General features: G+C 42.3%; 1 protein-coding gene across 1 annotated transcript in view; it reads left to right on the forward strand.

The window, feature by feature from the left end:
- kcnh4b (potassium voltage-gated channel, subfamily H (eag-related), member 4b) overlaps positions 1–22,925 on the forward strand; it is a 64,458-nt gene that overhangs the window by 7,226 nt on the left and 34,307 nt on the right. The window contains exons 2-4 of the mRNA XM_046369211.1: positions 11,181–11,414; positions 12,579–12,704; positions 13,002–13,132. Coding sequence (XP_046225167.1) covers positions 11,181–11,414; positions 12,579–12,704; positions 13,002–13,132 — 491 coding nt within the window. The remainder of the gene's footprint in view (positions 1–11,180; positions 11,415–12,578; positions 12,705–13,001; positions 13,133–22,925) is intronic.

Below are 22,925 nucleotides of genomic sequence, written 5' to 3' on the forward strand. Positions count from 1 at the left end.
CCACGCCAGCCCAGGACCGCCACATCCAGCTTCTTTGCCTGTGAGATCGTCTGAGACCAGCCACCCGGACAGCTGATGAAATGAGTATTTCTGTCTTTTAATAAAACCCTTTGTGGGGAAAAACTGATTCTGATTTGCTGGGCCTGGCTCCCCAGTGGGTGGGCTTGGCTCCCAAGGGGAGCGCCCTTGCCCAGTCATGTGAAATCCATGGATTAGGGCCTGATGTGAAAAGGGCCTGATTTGACTGATTTCCTTATAGGCACTGTAACTCAATAAAATTGTTGAAATTGTTGCATGTTGCATTTAGAATTTTGTTCTTTATATTTTATTTGGGTTAAGAGAGCTTTCTGTTTGTCTGAAGAGGCTTAGAAATATATTTTCCTTTTACTACTTTGTGCTTGCCTTGATGATAGATGCAATAAGCCAGTAAATATTTAAATTAATTATGTTACCATAAATAAGCTTGATCGTCGGACTTGACAAACACTCTTCCCAGGCAGTTGCAACATCTCAATGGAGCTGTATACTGTAACAGTTCTTGTGCTCTGAGCTGCTATGCCACACAGTGTAATTTCTGCATGGGCTGTCTTCCTTGTTTTGTACCTAGTGGAGAGACTCCAGGGACAGGGAGGCTGTGTCTCATTGTAAACTAATACCAAGGGGACAGGAGTGTTGCTGCTTGTTGTCGATTCACCCCATCTTCCCCAAGTCACCCTTTGTAACACTGAACTGTTGTGGTGCCTGACAATGCCTCTGTTCTACATACTGTATCAGAGGGAGGGTATATAACTGGAAACTTTGTGTTTACCAGTAAACTACCCGCATTTTGGTAACTTTTTAAAGGATTTTATTATTTTATCATGAGACATCTAGTTGCCATTTTGGGTACTACAGATTATCACAGGTGACTGTAATTATCTCTGACTTTATGTTCTACATATATATAAAATAATCAAATATGAGTATTTTAAAATAACAAATGTAATGAAAATGCTGAAAAACAAAATCCTATATATAAACCATCAACTTAGTGAATAGCATTGGTATAATATGTGAGGATTTCAGCATGAAATACTGTATTATTTTATATTCATTTAAAAAAAAACTTTTTATTTTACTATGTCATTATGTCTTTGTTGTAAATGTTTTGGTGCCAAATTGGTGGCAGTTGTGAAAAAACACAATCGTTCGAATAGTTGCAGAGTTAATCGAAAATAATGCCATTGTTGATTAGACGCTTTTTTCATTAATTAGGCTATTTTCTCTTGAACCATATGGTCTATCAACTAGAAACTAATGAACAATATGGACACAGATATATATATAAAAAATCATACTATATATGAATACATGTTTAAAAAGTTATTCAAGTGAGGTGGCAAGTAGCCTAGTGGTTAGAGTGTTGGAATAGTAACCGGAAGGTTACAAGATTGAATCCCCGAGCTGACAAGGTAAACCTCTATCATTCTACCCCAGAGCAAGGCACTGTTCCTAGACTGTCATTGAAAATAAGAATTGACTTAAATAAAAAATGAATTGCCAAAGTTACCACAGATTACCTGTTAAATACAAAAATGCCTCAAGATTCGGGTACCATTGGAAAATGACTGATAACACTAATCAGACCATTGACTACAAATGAGTTGGAGCTTTAATATTTCTAAAATAATTAATGGTGAGATGAATGTAATTGTATATACGAGAGAGTTGATGTTAATGTGTGTTAAATAGTTGTTAAATAGAAGGACATAATTGTATTTTTCTCAGCAGTGAGTCAACCACTATAATGAAGGCTCAGAAGCTGTCTTCTGAGCATGGAGCACAAATCCAATAACGTTGATTAGGGATTGTGATTGTGAGCCTTGGATAATGAAACAGTATATTGTAAATACTTAATTGGCAGGAAGAAAATGTCTTAACCCATTAATATGATCATTTCATGATAATTACATATCTTCCGTTATTTTCATTACAATCTGGGACGAGCCCCCAAGTCCCCACCCCCCAAAAAACGTTGACCGAGCACATGAACAATTGATGCAAAAGCAGCCTTGCATTGGAGAGGTTGTAAAATCAACCCAAGGAAGAAGTTACCACAGTAAATACACGTGTTCGTTATCTTATCAAATATTAGGTGTGTCCACATTTACCATTTTCAAGCTTCCTTCCCCCCTCGAATGAATGACATAAATGTATGATAGAATTATCTCTATTCATTGAAGGGAACAAGTCCCGTGACGGAGCCCTATATTCCACAAGCAATGTAGGTGGATGAGTAGTCTAAAGTAAGAAGGCCGATGTCTCTGGAGACGCCCTAAGCTTTGATTGATGGTTCTATTGCCTGTCCGCTACTGTGTTACAACTGTAAGTGACTGGAAGGAGATACCAGATGCTCTATGTCATTTATTTCAAGATCAGATGAAGCCGTAACACTAAAGGTTATCATAAAAGCACTGTACTCCTTTCCTTCGCTTTCATTTTCTTATCTTGTAGCTTTGATGTGCGATTCCTGTCCAGTCGTGAATACGCTTATGATGTCTATCTCCAAACGACAGTATCAGTGTGTAGGCTGCCTGGAGCAGGGGAGGCCCTCACTTCCTCTCTATGCTCCAAAGGGTCAAGGCATGAACCTCAAAGCCACTTCCAGAGGGGCCAAACAAACACACAAGCCAAACTTTCTTCATTCCCAACCACAACACAGAGGGCAACTGAGTTCATTTCTCAATGCCTTTTTGGTATTTAGAATACATTTTTATGAGTGAGTCACTTGTTCATTGTCTGTATCGTTCAGAATTTGTGTAGGCCTGTTGCAATACCCTCACTGTAAAAGTTGTTCATTTTTGTTGTTGTCAGAGATGCTTTTAATTTATTCCTTTGAGTGGTCTTCCCTTAGAATTTTGTTTGCTTCATTATGGGCAGAAGCACAATAAAATAGATGAGTAGGCTACAGCAGGCAATCGATGTTGGAAGCGCTTGCCACCGGACGCCAGAGCTTTCAAAGGCTCCGCGAACTGCTACTTGACAGAAACCCTCTGGGTGGCACAGTGCCCACGGCTGAAAGTGTGTGTGTATCTGCAGCTGTGAGTGTGTATTTCAATATGTGGGTGTGTGTATATGTTTGTGTGTGTTTATTTGTTCATGTGTGTATTTCCACAGTGTCAACTCTCCAGTCTGACCTCCCCAGTAGCTTTAGGCAGGGAGGCAGCAGTCACCCTGTGGGTAGCATGGTTATGGGGCAGCTGTGAGCCGAGATAAGAGCTTGGTTCATTTCTCCCCGCACACTTTTCCTTGAAAGGCGGTAGGCAGATAAACCAAGAGGGGACAAGGCGAGCGGCGTCAGTAGATTGAACCAGGTGGCGTCATTGTTAACTGGGTGATGAATGGGGTCTGAGGGCCAGCACTAAGGGTTGAATAGAAGAGCTGCCTATGACAGCTAGTGGACAGTTGAAGTGATTGGGTTAGCTACTTCTGTCTCTTTGTGTGTGTGTGTGTGTGTGTGTGTGTGTGTGTGTGTGTGTGTGTGTGTGTGTGTGTGTGTGTGTGTGTGTGTGTGTGTGTGTGTGTGTGTGTGTGTGTGTGTGTGTGTGTGTGTGTGTGTGTGTGTGTGTGTGTGTGTGTGTGTGCGTGCGAGCATGCGAGCGTACATGCGTGTGTCTTTGAAGCTGAGGGATGGGATAATAGATACACCATCCTCTGTGGCTTTCTGCTTTAAGGATGAAGAATGTGTTGTAATACCAGGTTAGCTCCAGAGCAGACAGTCTGTTTTAGATGAAATACATTTAGCTAGATATGGTCATTTTGATTGGTTAATTGATTTTACATTGAATGATCAATTGATCCTGGCATTGAGTTAACTCTGTGTTGGCCAATTGTGCTGGTCATTGCTTGTGGTGCAAATATGTTCATTCTGAACGAGACAATAACATTAACATCAGCTAATGACAAGGGAGAATGCTACGTACCCAGCTAAGCAGCGTAATTACGTGCATCACAATGCTGCTCTGAGCCTGCTCATTTTTTACTAAGGTTTGAAATTAGCTTTTGTGACATGGCCCTCGATCTGTGTGCTTTGAGTATCACATTCACATTGGCTGATTCTACATAGTCTAGCATCTCGTATGTATAAGGTGAATAGCAGTCTCTTGCTCTAAGAATAGCTCCAGCCTGTTGTTAGCTTAGCTACAGTCTGTTGTTGTTAGCATTAGCATCTAGCTCCAGTCTGTTGCTGTTAGCATTAGCACCATGCTCCAGTTTGTTAATATAATAATAATAACAACATATGACAATTATCAAACACTTTAATCCAAAGTGACTTTCAGTCATGCCTGCATGCAATTTTGTATGGGTGGCTCCAGCAGTAATCAAACCCATGATCCTGGCACTGAAAGTGCCGTGCTCTACCAACTGAGTTACACAGGACATGTTGCTAGCATTAGCAGCTAGCTCCAGTCTGTTGCTGTAACCATTAGAATCTAGCTCCAATCTACAGTTCTGTGCCTTATAGATGTGTAATTAAATTATATAGAGGCAAGATCCTTGAAGGAAGATCTTTAAAGCTTCAATATGTAACTTTTTGGGTAACCCTGACCAAATTCACATAAATGTGTGTTATAGATATGTCATTCTCGTTGAAAGCAAGTCTAACAAGCAGCAGATCACTTCTATGTACATTATTTATATTTTTCCCATACTTACACTTAATTTTTTCATCTTTTATTTTCGGTTTTGTACACCAGCTTCAAACAGCTGAAAATATTTTATTTTCGTACATGGAAAAATATTTCACAACGGTTTAGATGGTATAATGATTCTCTACACTATACTTGCTTGTTGTGTTACATAAACTATTAAAATTTTAGCAACCAGGAAATTGAGGAGTGATTTCTGCATAGTGTATCTTTAAGAGGATTATGGCCAAGGACTGAGGCACTGCAGAACACACACAAAAACACTCACCCACACAGTCACGCTCTCTCTCTCACACACACACACACACACACACACACACACACACACACACACACACACACACACACACACACACACACACACACACACACACACACACACACACACACACACACACACACACACACACACACACACACACACACACACATTCCACCTTACACTCAATAACTGGTTGTGCCAAATTTAGCTACGATGACTCCAACCAAACGCTTCCTATAGTTGTTGATCAGTCTCTCATGTCGCTGCGGACAAATTTTGTCCCACTCTGGCTTGCAGAACTGCTTTAGCACAGCGACATTTGTGGGTTTTCAAGCATGAACTGGTCCTCTCAGTTGGGATTAAGTCTGGACTTTGACCAGGCCATTCCAAAGTTTTGACTCGTATGTCCATAGAACATTCTTCCAAGAGTCTTGTTGATGATCCAGGTGCTTCCAGGTTGCTTTTTGGCAAACTTTAGTTAACTTTTTGGATGAGATGGGTCCCATTATGTCTGGCGAAATCCAAACACTGCATTCCACAGTAAGAACCTCATACCAACGGTCAGGCATGGTGGTGGTAGTGTGATGGTTTGAGGATGCTTTGCTGCCTCAGGACCTGGACGACTTGCCTTAATAGAAGGAACCATGAATTCTGCTCTGTTTTAGAGAATTCTACAGGAGAATGTCAGGCCATCTGTCTGTAAGCTGAAGCTGAAGCGTTGCTGGGTCATGCAGCAAGACAATGATCCAAAACACATAATCAAGTATACATGAAAATGGTTAAAAAGCAACAAACTTGTTTTGGAACAACCTAGTCAAAGTTCAGGCCTAATCCCTATTGAGATGTTGTGGCAGGACTTGAAACGAACAGTTCATGCTTGAAAACCCACAAATGTTGCTGAGTTAAAGTTCTGCGTGGAAGACTGGGCCAAAATTCCTCCACAGTGATGTGAGAGACTGATCAACAACTACAGGAATCATTTGGATGCAGTAATTGCAGCTAAAGGTGGCACAACCAGTTATTTAGTGTAATGGGGCAACTACTTTTTTACACAACGGAATTGGGTGTTGCATAACTTTGTTAATGAAAAAAATGAAGTAAGTGTATATATTTGTGTGTTATTTGTAAACACAGGTTCCCTTTACTTAACATTAGGTTTTGGTTGAAGATCTGATTTAAGTATAAAAAATATGCAAAACATAGAGAGAACCAGAAAGGGGGCAAATACTTTTTCACAACACTGTATAAACACAAACACGCTCACCCTTACACACGCACATACACACGCATGTTTTTGTCAGTTGATGATGCACATTGTGCACTTACAGTTGAAGTCGAAAGTTTACATACGCTTAGGTTGGAGTCATTAAAACTCGATTTTCAACCACTCCACACCTTTCTTGTTCACAAACTATAGTTTTGGCAAGTCGGTTAGGACATCTACTTTGTGCATGACACAAGTCATTTTTCCAACCATTGTTTACAGATTATTTCACATATAATTCACTGTGTCACAATTCCAGTGGGTCAGAAGTTTACATACGCTAAGTTGACTGTGCCTTTAAACAGCTTGGAAAATTCCAGAAAATGATGTCATGGCTTTAGAAGCTTCTGATGGGCTAATTGACATCATTTGAGTCAATTGGAGGTGTACCTGTGGATGTATTTCAAGGGCTACCTTCAAACTCAATGCCTCTTTGCTTGACATCATGGGAAAATCAAAAGAAATCAGCCAAGACCTCAGAAAATAACTTGTTGACCTCCACAAGTCTGGTTCATCCTTGGGAGCAATTTCCAAACGCCTGAAGGTACCACGTTCATCTGTACAAACAATAGTACGCAAGTATAAACATAATGAAACCACGCAGCCATCATATCGCTCAGGAAGGAGACGCTTTCTGTCTCCTAGTGTAAGGGTTTTCCTGTGGTGAAGTAGAGGCGGACCAAAACGCAGCGTGGTTATATTGATTCATGTTTAATAAAAACAGATAAACATGAACACTACAAAACAATAAACGTGGAAAACCAAAAATAGTCCTATCTGGTGCAGAGACAGGAACAATCACCCACAAACACACAGTGAAACCCAAGCTACCTAAGTATGATTCTCAATCAGAGACAACTAATGACACCTGCCTCTGATTGAGAACCATACTAGGCCGAAACATAGAAATACCCCAAAACATAGAAAAACAAACATAGACTGCCCACCTAACTCACACCCTGACCATACTAAATAAATACTAAACAAAGGAAACAAAGGTCAGAACGTGACACCTAGAGATGGTGCGAGAAGTGCAAATCAATCCCAGAACAACAGCAAAGGACCTTGTGAAGATGCTGGAGGAAACAGGTACAAAAGTATCTATATCCACAGTAAAACGAGTCCTATATCGACATAACCTGAAAGGCCGCTCAGCAAGGACTACGGTTTGCAACTGCACATGGGGACAAAGATCGTTCTTTTTGTAGAAATGTCCTCTGGTCTGATGAAACAAAAATATAACTATTTGGCCATAATGACCATTGTTATATTTGGAGGAAAAAGGGGGAGGCTTGTAAGCCGAAAAACACCATCCCAACCGTGAAGCACAGGGGTGGCAGCATCATGTTGTGGGGGTGCTTTGCTGCAGGAGGGACTGGTGCACTTCACAAAATAGATGGCATCATGAGGAAGGAAAATGATGTGGACATATTGAAGCAACATCTCAAGACATCAGTCAGGAAGTTAAAGCTTGGTCGCAAATGGGTCTTCCGACTGGACAATGACCCCAAGCATACTTCCAAAGTTGTGGCTTAAGGACAACAAATTCAAGGTATTGGAGTGGCCATCACAAAGCCCTGACCTCAGTCCCATAGAAAGGTTGTGGACAGAACTGAAAAAGCGTGTGCGAGCAAGGAGTCCAACAAACCTGACTCCGTTACATCAGCTCTGTCAGGAGGAATGGGCCAAAATTCACCCAACTTATTGTGGGAAGCTTGTGGAAGGCTACCCAAAATGTTTGACCCAAGTTAAACAATTTAAAGGCAATGCTACCAAATACTAATTGAGTGCATGTAAACTTCTGACCCACTGGGAATGTGATGAAAGTAATAAAAGCTGGAATAAATCACTCTCTACTATTATTCTGACATTTCACATTCTTAAAATAAAGTGGTGATCCTAACTGACCTAAGACAGGGAATTGTTACTAGGATTACATGTCAGGAATTGTGAAAACCTGAGTTTAAATGTATTTGGCTAAGGTGTATGTAAACTTCTGACTTCAACTGTATGCTGTACTCCACTATGTTTTGGGTGCTTTGTCAGTGTGCTTCTATCAGACTTCTATGGCCCCTCTCTGTTGTGAGGCAACTATTGCCTCTTTTCCTAGAGTTGGCAGTGATCTTTATATTTTTAGACATGAGACAGTGGCATACACTGTCAGGCTTAACACATTTTAAGCTTTAGACACAAAGCCTTTATTGACAACAATTGACCCTACGCCTTACTGTTGCAATCTCTGACAATATTTTTCCGGGCAGCCTAATTCCTCATTCAAACCACTGAAGAAAATCCCTCAAAATGATCTCAAACTTGTTTTTAATACACAATTCAATTAAACACATACTACACCTTGCTGATAATGAGACTCTCGGGTATGTTGTGGTGGACTGTCAATAAAATTGCTTCACAGAAACCTGGTAAAATTGTTTTTGTAGTGTGGCTCGCCACTGGATGGCTCTACATGCACTGTCAGCATGCAGTCAAAGCTACAAACTACCTTTGGAGCTAACAAGTGCTCTAAAATCTGATGTCGACAGCAGATTAGTTATATTCATAATATAACTTAACTAGCTAACATACATTTGGAGAAAACAAGTTATATTAACTAGCTAGCTAGCTTTAGCAACATTGGAGCCAGCTAGCAAACAATACAACAAAAATGATTCTGAAAATACTCCAACAGGCTCAATTCAATCTATCACAGCTAAAGGGCAACCACAATGCGGGTTCACTCAATCTTTATTCTGTGCTGTGATTTTAAGGATAGGTGTGTTCAGGTCAATATCTGTGTCAATACCCAATGACAACATCCACAAGAGGAACTTGTGGTGTGTGTTGGTTTTAACAGCATTGACATTCGGAGTGAAGCAGCGGTGTGGTTTTCCTGTATTTACAGTTGATTAAATTGGTTGCATCAATGAAGTTGCAAATCCGACACTAAAGATGACAGCGCACGTGAGCATGGTTAGTCAGTATCAGAGAATGAAAAATACATTCAAGTACAGAATAGCTCAACATTTTGGTGCCAAGATATTCTTACACTGTGATTTATGGGGTACCCTTGACCCACTTGGGAGACAATATAGAGATACTGCTAACTAGAGTTAGTGAATGTATTCTTAGACCATATTGCATAAGCTGAAGATGTAAAGGGTTGAGTTTAGCAAAAACAAACTAGCAAAACAAACTGTAGCCTATAGGCCTACTCTGCTACATGTATATAGTGTTTGATGGTTAGGACTACAAGGTAGCATGTAAAGAGTACATGGAGGCCTATAGTATTTGCTACGTTGTCAGTGTTTCTCTCTAGACCTCAGGAGTTATTGGCATTGCTTCAGTAGACGTTCATTGTTTGACACTCTTTGAACTTGTTTAGTGAGGTGCAGTTTTCTGACATTTTGTAGCTACAAAACGATAAAACATTGACAGTCAGCGTGTCCTCATAACGAACCACTTTAATCCACCAATTCAGACTCTTTCACAAAGGGCCATAAATAGCCAATCAAGTCTCAGGTTCTCAAGACACAGCTTGCCAGGAACCGTTCGCCACGAAACTTCCATTGACTGCCGGTGTTGAGGCGGTGGATCCGGTGGTTGCTGCCTGCTTCTCTTTATGTAATTCCTCCGTGGCGGGTTTGTTGTCGCTCGCTGCACGCCCGTGAAGGCTGTCACCACTTTGAAAAATCCCCAGCGGATGGCTTCCTGACTGTCGAGAACGGCCAATTAAAGCGCTAGTTTGTCTAAAGCGTGTCGTCAGCTGCTTTAGCTCTCCTTCATCGTGCTCTTGCACTCCTCCTCCGAGTGTAGCCTACTCCCTCTGGAATTTTGAGTTGCTGGTGGTGTGTGTCAAGCTTGCCTTGATTCAGTCTTTGACTTGAATGTTTTTACATTGGAAACATTGTAGCCTTCCTCCTCAAGGAACCTAGGTTACATACCTAATGGACATGTAGACCCAAAGTGTAAATCCAAATCCCGGCCCTTACTTCAACACCGAGATGTTTAAATGATGTAAATGCCAGTTATGCCAGACTCAGTCAGGTGTACTTGACTGTTGCTTTTCGGCGCCACAAACTGCTTATGGTGCACAGTTATTTTATTCTTTGGAATATGGGAGGAGAGCATGTATGTTGCCACTGGGCATATGTGAACATATTGTTATCTGATCCCTACATGTACAGGAATGGGTTGAGCCCCTGGGTAGAGGTATTGGTGTTTGGTAATCTGTGGTGGTAGAGCCTGCAGGCATAGCTAAATTAATAGAGGTTGTGATCCCAATAAATCTCTACTTTCTCCCAAAATGTGCACTTGCTCACTTCCCTTAATGGATTTTAAGGTAAATGACTGGTCCCTCTTGCCCATATATACAACAATCCAATGCATTTGCAGTGAACAAGAGATTATTGGAATTTTGCCATAATGTGTGAATACAGCACCAATGCTCTGCGAGACTACTATTGTACTGTTTAGGCTGACACTGTCCATGGTGCTGATGAGATGGAGAGAAAAAAAGGGGAAAAGAAAGGGGGTAGATGGAGCCCGAGGTGTGGATAGAATGAAAGGGCAAGAAGAGCATTGTTTTATGTCAGGCGGGCTGGTGCTTGGTGGTCTGCCAGGAATTGCTACCTATTAGCCAGGCATAGGCCTACCTATTACCTATTACTGTAGTGTAAGGGGCGGCAGCGTAGCCTAGTGGTTAGAGCGTTGGACTAGTAACCGGAAGGTTGCGAGTTCAAACCCCTGAGCTGACAAGGTACAAATCTGTCGTTCTGCCCATGAACCGGCAGTTAACCCACTGTTCCCAGGCCGTCATTGAAAATAAGAATATGTTCTTAACTGACTTGCCTGGTTAAATAAAGGTTAAAACATTTTTTTTAAAGTCTACATAGCCCATGCAAGAACCAAACAGTTCTTTCCAAACACTCCTGATTGACAAACATTCTCGTTCTCTTCCTCGACCCCACAGACAGCAACTTCCTGCTGGGAAACGCGCAGGGCCACCGCGGCTACCCAATCGTCTACTGCTCGGATGGCTTCTGCGAGCTGACGGGCTTTGCGCGCACCGAGGTGATGCAGAAGATGTGCAGCTGCCGCTTCCTGTACGGCCACGACACCAGCGAGCACGTGGCCCAGCAGATGGAGAAGGCCCTGGAGGGACGAGAGGAGTTCCAGACTGAGGTCCACTTCTACAAGAAGAACGGTGAGAGTGAGACCGTAGAAATAGAATTCTATTCTATTTAATGGGGATGTCTGTTCTAGAGATTCTATTGTGATGATTGAGTGTGCCCCACAAGCATAGACGCAGACCTGGTTTCAGCTACTATTTGAAATCTTTCAAATACTTTGAGCATTTGCTTGGAGCGTTTGCCTGGAGTGCCATAATGGTGGGATTTGCAGTTTGGGACTACTCTATTAGTCCATTAAACCAGGCACACTCATTCAAGCACTGATAAAGTATTTGAAATCAGCACCATACTACATACGACAACATGTACCATGCTATTGACAGAGTTCAATCTGAGCAGTTTGACCCGAGTGAAGAGTTTGGACATGGTCTGGTCTGAATTTGGAGAGCTCAAGCTGTGACAGAGGTGAGCCTGTAACCCATGAGCGATGGAAGGAGCTAATAGCAAGCAGAGACGGAAATATGGACGAGAATCTATGCAGTAGGTTTAACAGGGCTGCCGTGTTTAACTCAAGGAATTAGTGTGTGTGTGTGTGAGTGTGTGTGTGTGAACATACACTCGCTTCTGAATGACTGAATTTTAAGTAGGATTCTAAACTAATTGCCAGTATTGTCCTGTGGCCCACAATAAGATGTAACGCTTGCACACAGAACACAGCACTAAGAGCTTCTCCCACCTCCGAAACAGGCTTACTATAAGCTTTGTTCCCTCAACAGAGACCCAAACCGTACACAGAAAATTATGTGAACCACTGTGTTGCTAATTACTGAATGGAAAGTTTGTTGATAGTCTGGGTGTCTACAGATCTAAATAAAGCAAGAGACCCTGAATTGCTACTGAATTGCTACTGAATTGCTACTGAATTGCTGCTGAATTGCTACTTTGGCTAAACTCAAGCCTTAACATTATACATCTATTGCATGGTCCAAGGAGACCAAGAGAGCTTAGCTAGCCAACGTGAGCAATCGGTTGCAAGAGTTTTTTTCTTCTCTTATCTGCTTTATCACTGTTATTAATGAGATGCCAGCAGTACCATTTTTAATCTGAGCAACGTCATTTTTTTTGCGGTATCATTTATTTATTCATTACATGTAATGATGCAAGGAAGCTCATGGATCATGTCCTACATTGCTTCTTTTTGTTCTCAACAAAAATCTTTGTTTGTTTGCTTTGTTCAGGGACCTCTTTCTGGTGCCTACTGGACGTTGTGCCCATAAAGAACGAGAAGGGGGAGATGGTCCTATTCCTCTTCTCGTTCAAGGACATCACTGACACACATGGCAAAGTGCATCACAAGAAAGAAGGTAGGCCACACTTCAAAATCGCTCTCACCAAAAACTATTTTCCTTTGGTTTGGATGTGGTTTATGATGTACCACCTTTTTTCCCCTCCGCAATGTTCTCCTGTTTTGTCATTATTATTATTTATTTATTTATTATGCCGTTGGGCAGCCATTTGTGTTAACTTCAAAGATATTATTTGAGTAGTTAACTCATATAGACACCGAGCTGTAGACCTGTATTGTCTTGTGACATGAAACAAGCATGTTAAAAAACAGATGGAAGTCGTCATGGAGGTGACTGTGTGTTTTAACGTTTCAGAGGACAAGAGGCGGAGCAGGAAGAGTGGCAGCTCTCACTTCAGCGAAGCCAGGAAGCGGGGGCGGACCATGATCTACCATCTGACCAGCCAGTTCTCCAGAGGCGGCAAGAGAGAGGTCAACCTGGGCAGTGTGAGTACTGGGACCCCCTCAATTAATTCTTCTATTGGTACATTGGGTTGATTAGCTGATTCCTGATTGGTTAATTGGTTTACATATGTGCGTTATGCTTTCAACTGTTAAACTGTTTGGATAATTATTGAGCAAGGAACAACAATCATTCAAACTTGAACCAAATTCATAATGGTCATTTTTAAGTTCATACACTCAAACTTATTCCAAAGATAAATGGGTATTTCAAATACCCAATAAAACTAACATGGGTGAAGTTCAAAGCCTCTTAATAACCGTTTGGGCTTGTCAATAAATAACTAACAAAAGACAGGTTCTACATCATACAGTTCCACTGGTGTGGTCTAACATCCATTTCCACTGGTGTGGTCTAACATCCATTTCCACTGGTGTGGTCTAACATCCATTTCCACTGGTGTGGTCTAACATCAATTTCCACTGGTGTGGTCTAACATCCATTTCCACTGGTGTGGTCTAACATCCATTTCCACTGGTGTGGTCTAACATCAATTTCCACTGGTGTGGTCTAACATCCATTTCCACTGGTGTGGTCTAACATCCATTTCCACTGGTGTGGTCTAACATCAATTTCCACTGGTGTGGTCTAACATCCATTTCCACTGGTGTGGTCTAACATCCATTTCCACTGGTGTGGTCTAACATCCATTTCCACTGGTGTGGTCTAACATCCATTTCCACTGGTGTGGTCTAACATCCATTTCCACTGGTGTGGTCTAACATCCATTTCCACTGGTGTGGTCTAACATCCATTTCCACTGGTGTGGTCTAACATCCATTTCCACTGGTGTGGTCTAACATCCATTTCCACTGGTGTGGTCTAACATCCAATTCCACTGGTGTGGTCTAACATCCATTTCCACTGGTGTGGTCTAACATGAAACTCCATTTCTCCCTCCTCTGCAGGTTGAAACTGGAGTCACAGCATTAAAATGGCAAAATCTTAGCCTCCCAGCCATGGTTGCCGGGAGACTCAAGGCAGTTTCTAAGGAATAGAGTCACTGGCATTGTGGATTAGGGGTCAGAGTGGAAACTGATTACATTATCCCCCTGGGTGTTGCTGGGTTTCAACTAGACAGCCACAAAGTCAGATTCTACAGCCACAAAGTCAAAATTGGCTATACCAATTAGCTGTTTGGTCTTAATTTAAGGCTAGGCATAAGGTTAGTAGTGTGGTTAAGGTTAGTGTTAGGTTTTCAAATCAGATTATATGAAGATACATTTTAGAAATGGGTGGGGTTTATCCATAATTCTACCTTTGTGGCTTTATTAACGAGTGATAACCGTGTTACTGTGGCTGTCTTGAACATGGCAATGCTGCACTAGCAGCAGCTGCATTATATAGGTCATCATATATGTCCCTGATGGTTTTCTTACTCCCCTGGGTGTTGGGATGTCTATAGGGCCTCCAGAGAGATTTTTCATACTGAAAAGTAGGGGCTGAGGGGGTGTGTTTCAGGCCCTCCTCTCCCCTTCTTGGGCATCAGTGTGGTACGACCTCCCCCTCGTCTGCCAGAGGCCTGGTGCCACGCTTCCGATCCCACCTACTCGCAGATGGCACTGTTTACGCCGCCATACAGGCTCACTCACACCTGCTCGGAATGAATCACACTCGGACACACAGACGCATAGCTCACGTACCTACACACTGGCACACACAGCAGTACCCATGTACACTCCGCTTACCACAAAATGCTACACACGCATGCACATGCCAGGTCATTTTCAATGTCAGACTCATCTCTTGGGGGGCTGCTGAAAAATCACTAATTAGAGGGTTAGTAGCAAACCTACAACTCTGTTATTTTTTTAATTACCGGTTAAGTTGACTGAGAACACATTCTCATTTACAATAACCACCTGGGGAATAGTTGCAGGGGAGTGGAGATGAATGATCCAATCGGGAGCAGGGGATGATTAGGTGGCCATGATGGTATGACGGCCAGATTGGGAATGAAGCCAGGACAACCGGGGTTAATGCCCCTACTCTTACGATAAGTGCCATGGGATCTTTAGTGACCACAAAGAGTCAGGACAGGTTTCCCATCCGAAAGACAGCACCCAAACACAGGGTGTCCTTGGACCAAAGGAAAGAGTGCCTCCTACTGGCCCTCCAACAGCATCTGGTCTCCCATCAGGGCCAACCCTGATTAGCTTCAGAGGCAAGCCAGCAGTGGCATGCAGGGTGGTATGCTGCTGGCATGTCAATATATGGCATTAAAGCTGGAATCCATACTTGGAGAAACTGCCGCGTCAGTTTGCAATATTACAAAAACAAAGACGTTTCTTCAAACTGCGAACACTGTATTGTTCCCTCTGACATCATTGGATATCATTGCACATGGATGCATGCGCGATAAAACAGCAGAGTATACTGCAAGAAATGTTTTCGCGGTGCTGAATGCTCCTCTCCTCCATTTCAACAAAAACAATAACACATTTTAAAATATTTTTTTATATTTTTAATTGAACCTTTATTTAACCAGGTAGGCTAGTTGAGAACAAGTTCTCATTTGCAACTGCGACCTGGCCAAGATCAAGCACAGCAGTGTGAACAGACAACAACACAGAGTTACACATGGAGTAAACAATAAACAATAAACGAGTCAATAACATAGTAGAGAAAAAAAAAGAATCTATATACATTGTGTGCAAAAGGCATGAGGAGGTAGGCAATAAATAGGCCATAGGAGTGAATAATTACAATTTAGCAGATTAACACTGGAGTGATAAATGATCAGATTAACATGTACTGGTAGAGATAAAGGAGCAGAAAAGTAAATTAAATAAAAACAATCTGGGGTTGAGGTAGGTGAATTGGATGAGCTATACACCGATGGACTATGTACAGCTGCAGCGATCGGTTAGCTGCTCAGATAGCAGATGTTTAAAGTTGGTGAGGGAGGTAAAAGTCTCCAACTTCAGAGATTTTTGCAATTCGTTCCAGTCGCAGGCAGCAGAGAACTGGAAGGAAAGGCGGCCAAATGAGGTGTTGGCTTTAGGGATGGTCAGTGAGATACACCTGTTGGAGCGCGTGCTACGGGTGGGTGTTGCCATCGTGACCAGTGAACTGAGATAAGGCGGAGCTTTACCTAGCATAGACTTGTAGATGACCTGGAGCCAGTGGGTCTGGCGACGAACATGTAGCGAGGGCCAGCCGACTAGAGCATACAGGTCACAGTGGTGGGTGGTATAAAGTGCTTTAGTAACAAAACGGATGGCACTGTGATAAACTGCATCCAGTTTGCTGAGTAGAGTATTGGAAGCTATTTTGTAGATGACATCGCCGATGTCGATGATCGGTAGGATAGTCAGTTTTACGAGGGTAAGTTTTGCAGCGTGAGTGAAGGAGGCTTTGTTGCGAAATAGAAAGCCGACTCTAGATTTGATTTTGGATTGGAGATGTTTGATATGAGTCTGGAAGGAGAGTTTGCAGTCTAGCCAGACACCTAGGTACTTATAGATGTCCACATAATCTAGGTTGGAACCATCCAGGGTGGTGATGCTAGTCGGGCATGCGGGTGCGGGCATCGAACGGTTGAAAAGCATGGATTTGGTTTTACTAGCGTTTAAGAGCAGTTGGAGGCCATGGAAGGAGTGTTGTATGGCATTGAAACTCATATGGAGCTAAGATAGCACAGTGCACTGGGGCGGACAGTGGCGCTGTTTCAAATGATGCGCATTTCAGCTTTAAGATTATGTTTACCTGCTATAGATAAAATTGTCCCTTACACACTGCAAGTTGATACATCTAAATTATATTATTATAACATAATTATAACACAATGTCATTAACATATTATTATGAACATCTATTATTACAGCATATTTTGGGAACATGCCAGTATATTGTAACATATATTGCAGTACCATAGGGATATGGTAATTGTAGCCGTTTCTCTTGGCATTTTCATCTACCTAGAGACCCAGAACGAGGATCATGTTTCCTCTCCAAGTGTGAGTGTGCGACAGAGGGGGAAGCCAACTATAAATCCAACACAGAGGGAGGTGGAGAGATGACACTCACTCTGTCATGTGTGTACGCTCGTGTGTGTGCGTGTGCACATGTGTGTGGAGAGAGTGTGTGGGTATGGTCAAAAAGCTTGTGGTGTGTGTGTGTGTGTGTGTGTGTGTGTGTGTGTGTGTGTGTGTGTGTGTGTGTGTGTGTGTGTGTGTGTGTGTGTGTGTGTGTGTGTGTGTGTGTGTGTGTGTGTGTGTGTGTGTGTGTGTGTGTGTGTGTGTGTGTGTGTGTGTGTGTGTGTGTATGGTCATGTATGTGCACAAGTATGAGTTATTACTCTTCTCTCTATATTACACACACGTTGGGATTTCTATAATCGTTGCTGCCTAAGTTACAGGACTTATTCATTTACATTCTAGGAATGCTCATGGGATCACAGAGAATCTCTCTCTCTCTCTCTCTCTCTCTCTCTCTCTCTCTCTCTCTCTCTCTCTCTCTCTCTCTCTCTCTCTCTCTCTCTCTCTCTCTCTCTCTCTCTCTCTCTCCAGTTAACAGCGCATTCGGAAAGTATCCAAACCCATTCCCCTTTTCCACAATTTGTTACGTTACAGCCTTATTCTAAATTGGATTAAATCCATCAATCTACACCCAATACCCCAATAGAAAAAATAAATACATTATTTACATAAGTATTCAGACCCTTTGCTATGAGACTCGAAAATTGAGCTCAGTTGTATCCTGTTTCCAATGATTAAATGGTAAATTAAATTGGCCATGACGTCAAAGGAATTGTCCCGTAGAGCTCCGAGACAGGATTGTGTCGAGGCACAGATCTGGGGAAGGGTACTCCAAAATTTCTGCAGCATTGAAGGTCCTCAAGAACACAGTGGCCTCCATAATTCTTAAATTGATGAAGTTTGAAACCACCAAGACTCTTCATAGAGCTGGCCGCCCGACCAACCTGAGCAATCGGGGTTGAAGGACGTTGGTCAGGGAGGTGACCAAGAACCCAATGGTCACTCTGACAGAGCTCAAGAGGTCCTCTGCAGAGATGAGAGAAACTTCCAGAAGGACAACCATCTCTGCAGCACTCCACCAATCAGGCCTTGATGGTAGAGTAGCCATACGGAAGCCACTCCTCAGTAAAAGGCACATGACAGCCCTCTTGGAGTTTGCCAAAAGGCATCTAAAGGACTCTCAGACTTTGAGAAACAAGATTCTCTGGACTGATGAAACCAAGACTGGCAAAGGGAAAGGGAAAGGGGAAACCTAGTCAGTTGTACAACTGAATGCATTCAACTCTGAATGCCAATCGTCACGTCTTGAGGAAACTTGGCACCATCCCTACGGTGAAACAGCATGCTGTTGGGATGTTTTTCAGTGGCAGGGACTGGGAGACTAGTCAGGCTTGAGGGAAAGATGAACGGAGCAAGGTACGGAGACATCCTTGATGAAAACCTGCTCCAGAGCGCTCAGGACCTCAGACTGGGGCGAAGGTTCACCTTCCAACAGGACAATGACCCTAAGCACACAGCCAACACACACACACACACACACACACACACACACACACACACACACACACACACACACACACACACACACACACACACACACACACACACACACACACACACACACACACACACACACACACACACACACACACACACACACACACACACACACACACATACATACATACGGTTGAAGTCGGAAGTTTACATGCACTTAAGTTGGAGTCATTAAAACTTGTTTTTCAACCACTCCACAAATTTCTTGTTAACAAACTATAGTTTTGGCAAGTGGGTTAAGACATCTACTTTGTGCATGACACAAGTCATTTTTCCAACCATTGTTTACAGACAGATTATTTCACTTATAATTCACTGTATCACAACTCCAGTGGTTCAGAAGTTTACATACACTAAGTTGACTGTGCCTTTAAACAGCTTGGAAAAGCTGATAGGCTAATTGACATCATTTGAGTCAATTGGAGGTGTACCTGTGGATGTATTTCAAGGCCTACCTTCAAACTCAGTGCCTCTTTGCTTGACATCATGGGAAAATCAAAAGAAATCAGCCAAGACCTCAGAAAATAACTGTAGACACAAACAAGTCACAAACAAGATTCATCCTTGGGAGCAATTTCCAAATGCCTGAAGGTACCACGTTCATCTGTACAAACAATAGTGCGCAAGTATAAACACCATGGGAGCACGCAGCCGTCATACCGCTCAGGAAGGAGACACTTTGGTGCCAAAAGTGCAAATCAATCCCAGAACAACAGCAAAGGACCTTGTGAAGATGCTGGAGGAAACGGGTACCAAAGTGTCTATATCCACAGTAAAAACGAGTCCTATTTCGACATAACCTGAAAGGCCGCTCAGCAAGGAAGAAGCCACTGCTCCAAAACCGCCATCGTTATGTGACCATCGTTATGTTAGGAGGAAAAAGGGGGAGGCTTGCAAGCCAAAGAACACCATCCCAACCGTTAAGCACGGGGTTGGCAGCATCATGTTGTGGGGGTGCTTTGCTGCAGGAGGGAAGGGTGCACTTCACAAATTAGATGGCGTCATGAGGTAGGAAAATTACGTGGATATATTGAAGCAACATCACAAGACAACAGTCAGGAAGTTAAAGTACTAGTCTCTACTATTATTCTGACATTTCACATTCTTAAAACAAAGTGGTGATCCTAACTGACCTAAAACAGGGAATTTTTACTAGGATTAAATGTCAGGAATTGTGAAAAACTGAGTTTAAATGTATTTTTGCAAAGGTGTATGTAAACTTCCGACTTCAACTGTACATGCATACTGGTGGACCATTCTTGATACACACGGGAAACTGCTGAGCGTGAAAAACACAGCAGTGTTGCAGTTCTTCACAAAAACTCCTACTACCAGGGGCGCAACTTTGGTTTTCGAAGTGGGGGGAACATAACCTGGTGGGGGTCTGGGTATTTTAAGCTAACTTCCTGCATTTCTACACAATCTAATATGACCCATGGCCCGTCGAACCGTCTCTATTTTGAACAACATAAAGTACACAAAAATGCCCAGTCAACAAGTAAGAGATCATTTAAAAATATGTTTTAGCGATTGATAAGACTGAACTAGATCAATGATAATTCAATAATATTTTGTTGCACCTTCAACCAATAGCCTAACAAATGAACAACTCTTACAAATGACGTACAAAGACTTTTGATTGTCTTTGTCTTTATCAAATCTTAACCAGACTAAATATTCATTATTGGTTTCAGGTGTGTTAGGCAAAGGCCAGAGTGACAACGACAGTACGGCAGACCCCCAGGGCCAGGACTGAGCAGCCCAGGAGCTAGGGATTTCCTAAATAGGAACTGTATCTCCCCTGGTGTGGGCATGTTTTCAATACAGACTCCTTTTGCTGTACTGTATTCCATATAAGACATCACAACCTTATGAAAGGTGCACAGTATAACCTTAATCTTATAGTAAATCAAATCTAGTGACACATACCTTGACATTTCTTCCATCTATTGTGGGAGGATTAGAAGAAATTGTAATGCATTTCTTTACCACTTTACATATTAGGTTACAGTTTATTCTGATAAGTCTCCACTATCAACTTTTCCAAGCAAACAAAAACAGGGAGAAGGAAGAATCTGCAGACATGCTAAGATAGAAGAACATACTCTTTGTTAGAATTCAGCTAGCCTTCACAAGACCATAGCACATGCAAATATGTCCCTGTTTATGTTTTACACCTCCAGCAGAATAATTACATTTCTGTGTGCATGATATTCAGTTTCACTGGCATATAGTATGTTCTATGGATGGTCTTAAACTGCAGAAATTTATGTCTGAGATTATATGAACATGATTGGGCATTCTAACATATCTGTATCCATTCATCATCGTCAATAGCGTCTCCTAAGTTTTGTGTCGGGCAAAGCCTCTATCAACCCTTGATACAGTTTGGAAATCGACTTTAGAGGTTTATCAGACTTCCTTAAAAAAGTTTAAATCTTTAAAGCTTCTTGCTTGTCCTATAAATGTCAGAATATCGGTCTTCAATCGTTTGGTCGCTGATTTCATCGTTTCATTCAGGTCTAGTGTGATTGAGGCAAAAATAATAGCTACATTTAGGGAGCTAGCTAGAATTAGCCAACATTTGGATAGCTCTACTTTCTAATGATACAATGGTGCATCATCAAATTGACTGAAACAGGACAAAACAAAGGCAACAAATCATTTCCAACAGCTGTTAGATACTGTAACATAGATGCTGGGAGATGAGAAGAAGGTAGTAAGTTTAATATAACATGGACTGGTACAACATAAGAGTAGGGTCTAGACATGAAACAGAAACAATACTGCATGGGGAAAGAACCTAAAGGAGTGCCAGATAAAGGGGAGGTAATGAGTGAGGTAATGGAGTCCAGGTGTGCTTAATGATGAAGCACAGGTTCACGTAATGATGAAAGCCAGGTGTACGTAATGATGATTCCCAGGACCAGTGGTCAGTAAACCGGCGACGTCAAACACCGGAGGGGAGGAGCAGGAGTAGACGTGACAGATGCTGCTACCTGACAGATAGCTAGAGGCTAGCTAGAGCTGAACTGGCTGTGGTAGCTGCTAGCTAGCTAACTAGCTGCTAGGTGTTCATTCACTTCAGTCGAGAGGGGATGAAACATTAGCTAACATAGAATGTCAGTTGCACTACTAGCTCAGCACTGGGAATAAACATTTATTTTTCTGTCAAAAAACAGTTATCTTGCCAGCTAGATCAGTCAACTAAGGAGAAGCCAGTTTCTGCTCTCCTTACTTTTACAACTCTGAGAAAAATAACAACACAGACAGCAGCTGCCTCGGTTCATCTCTCCCATGCTGGTCCAATACGCCAGCCTTTCAGAAGCTTTGGCTTCACACAGCCTGTCCGCACGCTGTGGTGGTGTCTGTGAGGTCCTAAAATCCAGCTGGGTTGAAACTGGAAAACAGCCTACCCGATCACTCTGAGGCTTCTACGCGGTCTTAAAGTACACCCAGAGCTGCGTTTTGCATCAGAGTGCAATGATACAACTGGGCGGGACAAAAATGCACAATCAATACACAATACACAATGTCTCAATTATTTAACCTGTCTCTTCCACTTCATCTACACTGATTGAAGTGGATTTAACAAGTGACATAAATAAGGTATCATAGCTTTCACCTGGATTCACCTGGTCAGTCTATGTCATGGAAAGAGCATGTGTTCTTAATGTTTTGTGTACTCTACATGACCAAAAGTATGTGCACACATGCTTGTCGAACATCTCATTCCAAAATCATGGGCATTAATATGGAGTTGGTTCCCCCCTTTGCTGCTATACCACTCTTCTGGGAATGCTTTCCAGTAGATGTTGGAACACTGGAAGAAAGTCCCTCGCAATCAGTGTTCAAACTCATCCCAAAGGTGTTCGATGGGGTTGAGGTCAGGGCTCTTTGCAGGCCAGTCAAGTTAATCCGCACAGATCTCGACAAACCGTTTCTGTATGGACCTCGCTTTGTGCACAGGGGCATTGTCATGCTGAAACAGGAAAGGACCTTTCCCAAACCGTTGCCACAAAGTTGGAAGCACAGAATCATCTAGAATGTCTTGTATGCTGTAGCGTTATTTGCCTTCACTGGAACTAAGGGCCCTAGCCCAAACCATTAAAAAAACAGCCCCAGACCATTATTATGGAATCATGTAGTAACCAAAGAAGTGTGAAACAAATCTAAATATATTTCATATTTGAGATTCTTCAAAGTAGCCACCCTTGATGACAGCTTTGCACACTCTTGG

The sequence above is a fragment of the Oncorhynchus gorbuscha genome, linkage group LG11 (assembly GCF_021184085.1).
Source record: "Oncorhynchus gorbuscha isolate QuinsamMale2020 ecotype Even-year linkage group LG11, OgorEven_v1.0, whole genome shotgun sequence".
Classification (NCBI taxonomy): Eukaryota; Metazoa; Chordata; class Actinopteri; order Salmoniformes; family Salmonidae; genus Oncorhynchus; species Oncorhynchus gorbuscha.